Source organism: Solanum dulcamara, chromosome 5 (genome assembly GCF_947179165.1).
Source record: "Solanum dulcamara chromosome 5, daSolDulc1.2, whole genome shotgun sequence".
NCBI classification, from domain to species: Eukaryota; Viridiplantae; Streptophyta; class Magnoliopsida; order Solanales; family Solanaceae; genus Solanum; species Solanum dulcamara.
Genome location: NC_077241.1, coordinates 62,160,274 through 62,167,133, shown reverse-complemented (window position 1 = coordinate 62,167,133; position 6,860 = coordinate 62,160,274). Strand labels below are relative to the sequence as shown.

At 38.2% G+C, this 6,860-nt stretch overlaps 1 protein-coding gene across 1 annotated transcript; it reads right to left on the bottom strand.

The window, feature by feature from the left end:
- Positions 1-3,076: 3,076 nt before the first annotated feature.
- LOC129890653 (uncharacterized) lies at positions 3,077-3,463 on the bottom strand. The gene has a single exon (XM_055966162.1). It carries the CDS (start codon positions 3,461-3,463, stop codon positions 3,077-3,079), a length of 387 nt encoding a protein of 128 aa, XP_055822137.1.
- Between the last annotated feature and the right edge of the window lie 3,397 nt (positions 3,464-6,860).

The window sequence follows — 6,860 nt, the reverse complement described above, 5'->3', positions numbered from 1 at the left end:
ACCATTCTCTTGAACTTTGAATAATTCCTTTATTTTAAACAATAAAAAAAATTCCAACAATTCACTTAATATGAACAGTAGGAAATATGTCGGTGAATTATATTAATTAGTGCAGAGTGAATTAATGGTTAAAACTCCTATATGTAAAAAGTCTCTCTTCTATCTCCTAGATATTTTGTAAAATTTATCAATCAAGTATGCCAAATTAAAATTAGAAGTTCTATACTTCTATGACTAGGGTTATTTATGATTATGATTAAAAAATTAAATCAAATCGCGTTGATTAAAAAATTGATATTTGATTTGATTTGATTTTAAATTTTGAAAATCGATACTATTTGGTTTGGTTTTAATAATACTAAAAAAACTACAAAAATTAACTAAACCAAATTGAGAAATTATATATATAAAAAAATTATAATCATTTATATATTATCATAAATAAAATATAAATATTTTGTTGAATTTTAATTAACTTAAGTCTTTAACTTTATCATTTTCTCAAATCAATACTTAAATTTTAGCCCATCTATTAAAACCCTAAGTCCAAGTCTATCAAAATCCATTACTTAGTCTTTATATACCCTACCTCACGTCAAATAGTCACACTCTCTCTCTTTTCTTTTTATAATTTTAATTTTCAATGCAACTTTTCTTTCTAAGAGCCTATTTGGCATAACTTATCTAAAACAGCTTATAAGATGCTTTCAACTTATAAGCTGCTTTAGTTAAGCTAAGACAAACAGACAAATTTTTTTTGGGGCTTATTTTAATTATAAAATGACTTTAAGTTTCAACTTATAAACTGCTTTAGTTAAGCTAAGACAAATAGACAAATTTTTTTTGGGCTTATTTTAATTACAAAATGACTTTAAGTTGGCCAATCAAACATTAAAAAAAACTGAAAACATGTTATAAAGCCATTCCAAACGGACTCTAAGTCTCAAGCAGCTTCTCTTCATCTTCTACAATCCTCAACTTCAAAAGGTTTACCTTTTCTTTTCTGCATCTTCTTCGGTCCTCAACTTCCAATATAAGAAAGAGTGAAAAGTGAAGAGGAAGGTTGTCTTGTCTATTGAGATGTGTATGCCATCAACAAACTTATTACTTTCAAACAACAACAACAACATACCCAACGAAATTCCATGTGTAGGGTCTGAGGAGTGTATGCAGACCTTACCACTACCTCATGGAGATAGAGATGTTGTTTTCAAAAGACCCTCAGCTCAAAAGTACAAGCCCTAAGAAAGAGAGAACAATAATATACATATACATATATATATATATATATATAAACTAAGAACAAAACCAATATCAAAAAATGACAGTCAAAGAGCACTAACAACAAAACTAAGCAGGCCCTCCTAGACCTAAGACCAACCCTAAACCGTCATACGACAATACAACATTCTACCCCTGCTAGTCTTCTATCCTAATACGCGACCTCCACTCTTTTCTATCTAATGTCATGTCATCAGTGATACGAAGTTGCGCCATATCCTATATAATCACCTTTCTCTAATATTTTTTCAGTCTACCCCTACCCCTCCGCATAGCCCCCAAATCCAATCGCTCGCACCTCCTAACTGGGACGTCGACACACCTCCTCTACACATGCTTAAACCATCTCAATCTCACTTCTCTCATCTTGTTTGCCATAGAGGACACTCTTACCTTATCTCGAATAACCTCGTTCTTAATCTTATCCTTCCTAGTATGTCCACACATCCATCTCAACATCCTCATCTCCGCAACATGAACTTTCTGAACATGAGAGTTCTTGATTGGCCAGCACTCTTACCATATAATAGTGATGGTCTAACCACCATTTTGTAGAACTTACTTTTAAGTTTAGGTAGTACCTTTTTATCATACAGGACTCCAGAGACAAGCCTCAATTTCATCCATGCTGCCCAATGTGATGCATGAAATCATCATCGATGTCCCTACTACTCTGGATAACGGATCTAAGATATTTAAAACTTTCTCTCTTGGGGATAGGTTGAGTGGAAATCCTCACTTTCATGCTCTCTTCATACAATATACCACTGAATTTGTACTCCAGGTACTCTGTCTTAGTCTTGCTCAATTTGAACCCTTTGGACTCCAAAGTTTGTCTCTAAACCTCCAACCTATCATTGATCCTGTCTCGAGTTATCAATAAAAACTATATCATCCCCAAATAGCATACACCATGGAACCTCCTCCTGAATAAATTGTGTCAGCTCATTCATCACCAAGGCAAAAAGAAAAGGACTCAACATGGATCCCTGATGTAGTCACATCTCAAAAGGAAAGTGCTCTGAGTCACCTCCTAATGTTCTAACCTGAGTCTTGGCTCAAGCATACATATCCTTTATCTACATAATATAAACCATCGGAATATCTTAAGACTCCAGACACCTCTATAGAACATTCCTCGGAACTTTTCATAGGCCTTTTCAAGAACAATAAACACCATACGAAGATTCCTCTTTCTTTCTCTAAATTTCTCCATCAGTCTCTGTATAAAATAGATTGCTTCAGTAGTCGACCGCCTTGGCATGAACCCGAACTAATTCTCTGAAATTGGTACTCTTCTCTTCACCCTCATCTCCTCCACACTCTCCCAAATCTTTATAGTGTGGCTTAATAATTTGATACCTCTGTAATTATTACAGTTTTGAATATCACCCTTGTTCTTGTATAATGGAACCATAGTACTCTTCCTCCATTCATCGAGCATCTTAGATGTCTTCAAAATAGCATTAAACAACCTACTCAACCACTCTAAACCTACCTTGTCAGTGCTCCTCCAAAAGTCCACCGAAATCTCACCGGGTCCGATCGCCCTCCTCTTCCTCATCATACTAATAACGCGTCTAACCTTCTCAACCCTAAATCACCTGCAGTACTCAAAATCCCAAAGAATATAGGAGTCCACCAAATCACCCAGTACAATATCTCGGTCTCCCTTTTCATTTAAGAGTCTATAGAAGTAGGATTGCCACCTTTGCTTAATAGAGGTTTCATCTACTAGCACTTCACCTCCCTCTTCCTTGATGCACTTTACTTGATCCAAGTTGTGGTATTTTCTCTATCTCGCTTTGGCGAGCCTATACAATCTCTTATCTCCACCTTTTTCCTCTAACTCAATATATAAGTGTTCAAAAACTGCCGTCTTAACACTCGTGACCACCGACTTTGCTTTTATTTTTGCCGTCTTATAAATACCTTTAAGCCTACACTTCGCATCTTCATCCATGCACTCCAACCACTCCATATAGGCCACCTTCTTAGCTTTTACTTTGTCTAGAACTTCTCCATTCCACCACCAATCTCTTGGGCGACCATTACAGATACCTCTCGATAACCCTAATACCTCGGTAGCTGCATTTCTAATGCAATCACCATTCGTGTCCCACATGTTTTTTACATCTCCACTAATACTCCAAGCCCCCATACCAATTAACGTCTCCCTCATTTTCTGAGAAAGGGAAAGGGTTAGTCCCCCCATCTAATCCCCGATCGATCATAAAGAGACTTCTTTCTCCTATCTCTCTTAATCTCCAAATCCATCACCAATTGCCTAATAATATTTTCGTTCGTAATAACCTTAAAATCCTTACAAAGGTCTCTATCCCCCTTCTGATAAAACTTATTACTTTCAAATCAAAAAAAAAAAGAAAGAATCAAACTAAACCAAAGTGACAATAACCAAATCGACGATTATTTTTTAGTTTGATCTAGTTTGGTTTTAGAAATTTAAAAATTGACTAAATTGATTTGGTTTTAATTTTAACAAATAACTGATTCAAATCGAACCATGACCTTTGATTAATTAACATTTATTTTTGATTGACCTCCTCCTTTCTTTAATTCATAGGCACAGGAGGTCAAATTCCAATAGAATTTGCTAATTGATAAAACCAGGTGGGCGGATTTAGTTTTCTAAAATATGAAAAGCTAGAGGACTTTGTATCATCCATTTCGGTGTGGTTGAATTCTTTTCAACAATCCAAGATCTTGGAGCACATCTGTCATGCCCTGAGAGGGTACCCTAGACGTGACCGGCACTTGAAAGCCATTTCTGACCTCCAAGCGAACCACCTAACTCAATCATTCCGTCATTCGGTCCTATACACTCAAAGGAAGGCTCAATTATAACATGCTATTTACAATATGGGGGCCGAAGGCCATACATGATTAACTCAACAAAATAAATATAATAGGACTTCCCAAAATAACATTTCAAACTCCCCACACTCTAGTAGATGAAGCCACTATTAAAGTCTAGAAGGTGCCAATCACAAGTCCATGGCTACCAAGAAATCAAGGTAAAGGAAACTACAACAAAAATATACAATCAAGTTCAACGTCCTCCAGAAGTTAGGAGGACTCACCAACTAGCTGGGAGTGTGTGTGGATCTTCAACGAAGCACCGGTTGATGATCTCTAGTACCTGTCTCTACATCATAAAACGATGCAGGCCAAATGGCGTCAGTACATGAAATGTACGAGTATGTAAAATGGCTGGATGAAACAAACATCAAGGAAAACTCAGGGTCTCAACTCATGCATACATGACAACTCACTCAAGTGTCCTAAGTCTAAGAAGAAGTGATTTAGACCGGACCAAATCTCATAAGCCACTCAACTCGACTGACTCGGAGCACTATCAAGACCTAAATGAGAGTTTCTCTTATCCGACAACCATCACCTATGAGCCGGTGATAGTACAACAATTAGATGTTGTTGCCACATCCGTCCATACCTTGCCAGGGCATGAACACCTCCCTAATCATAGATACCATCGATTAGTCAAGTCCTATCATTTCAGGACAAATAAATAGGAAACATCCGACTTTAACGGTTCGATCCCATGGGAAGCATCCGACTTTAATGGTTCCATCCCTACCTACGTTGCCAGCGTAGTTATTGGGGTTCGAGTACGGACTATACTCTCACCCACCTCGATGCTCGATACTCCTTCCATGACTCTATGCTCATAAGACTCCCTCCAATCATCTCAAACAAGCCCTCACGGCTAGTTTCATGTGGGACATTGACAACTCATCAACTCTATTCTCATTTCCACTCAATTAAGTCATAATGGCAAGTTCCACTTGGGACCTCGTCCACTCGTCAATTCTATCCTCCTATTAACTCAACCAAGCCTAATTTAGGTAAGCATTTATGATATCTCCTCAAGACTCATCACAACTCTATGACTTTAGCTCAACAACACAAGTAGAATAACACATTTAAGGAAATTGACTTAAGCAACATAGTTACATGGCTAAAGAGATCAACAAAACATAATAACAAGTCATCTCCATCAACTCATACTAACATGAAGGTTTTAGGAACTTCTTAGCTCAACAACATCAACACATATAGCATCCAATAAATAGGGGACAAAACTCATTCAAACATAAATCATACCAAGAAACTCCATTTTCATAGACATCTAACCTCAAAGCAAGAGTAGGGCACATGGGTGGACTCAACCCATGTTTTGGATAGCCTTACATACCTTAGAATATACTCTTGAAGAAACCTTGTTGTTGGGTCTTTAATGGAAAGCTTGAAGTCTTGAAGCTCTTGGAACAATCTCTTGTTGGAAATGGAGAAGAAAAAGAAGATGAAGAAGATGAAGAGGAGAGAGCTTTCTAGGGCTTTTCTAGAGAGAGAGTGGGGGCTGGAAAATGTGTTTCCATATGACCAAGGGTAATACATATATAATTTGGGTAAGTTCCCAAATTGTCCCTCCTCAAAAGTTCTGAAAAATAGGCAAAAATGCACTTGGCGCGATAGTGGTGCGTCACGCCATTGCAGCGCCAGGCTGATTACGCCTAAAACCTGCATACCTCGTAGTGGCGCGCCGCGCCAGAGACCAAACTACTAAGGCATATTTCTGGCGCGATAGTAGCGCGTCGCGCCCTTACAGCGCCAAGGCCATTGTTTCTGGGTTGTGGAAATTTGGCTTAAAAACCCTGCACACCTTTTAGTGGCGCGCCGCGCCAGAGCCCAAACTACTGAGGCATGTTTCTGGCGTGATAGTGGTGCATCGCGCCACTGCGGCGCCAAGCCCAGTTTTCCAGCAATGCAACCCAGGCCTGAAAACTCTACTGTGCTAGTTCATCTTAGGATCATCATATCTTTCGACTCCGAACTCCAAAAATTACATTCTTGGTGGCATTGTAAAGAAGACTCGACGACCTTTAATTTAATAGGTCGTGGGCCACCCAAATCGTCATTTTTAAAAAGATAGGGTCGTTAGAAGTCGATCCATTTTACGAACTCATCCTAAAGCTTAGACACGACGGATCCTTTGGACTTAGCTTGGTCCTAGGGGTCTTTCATGACCCCACATCACCTCTAACGCTGCTCAATTTCTCAAAGACTCATCTTACTCATGAAATTACTTCACAATACCCGAGTTCGACCTTACACGTGTACAAGAAAGGTCCGAATCTTAGGGAAATTTTTTAAGTGGTGTTACATTATCTCCCCCTTGGGATCATTCGTCCTCAAATGACGAGCAACCAAGAATGGACTTGGGGTACAAATCACAGTCAAAATTTCAGTCATTCAACCAATCAAATTCTCAAACAAATATCAATCAAAACTCAAAATGCACAAATGAATTCAAGTCAAGAAAATGGTCATTACCTTCAACATTCTCCTCGGTAGGCATGAATAGATGTGGATATTTAGATTTCATGGATTTCTTCGCTTCCCATGTGGCTTCCTCAACAATTTGGTTCCTCCATAGGACTTTGACTGAGGCGATCTCTTTATTTCTCAGTTTGCAAATTTGGCGATCAAGAATTTAGACCAGAACCTCTTTATAAGACAAACTATCCTTAATTCCAATG

Bases quoted from the DNA above. Each gene is read 5' to 3' on its own strand.
- LOC129890653 (XM_055966162.1), bottom strand. From the start codon at position 3,463: ATGAGGGAGACGTTAATTGGTATGGGGGCTTGGAGTATTAGTGGAGAT.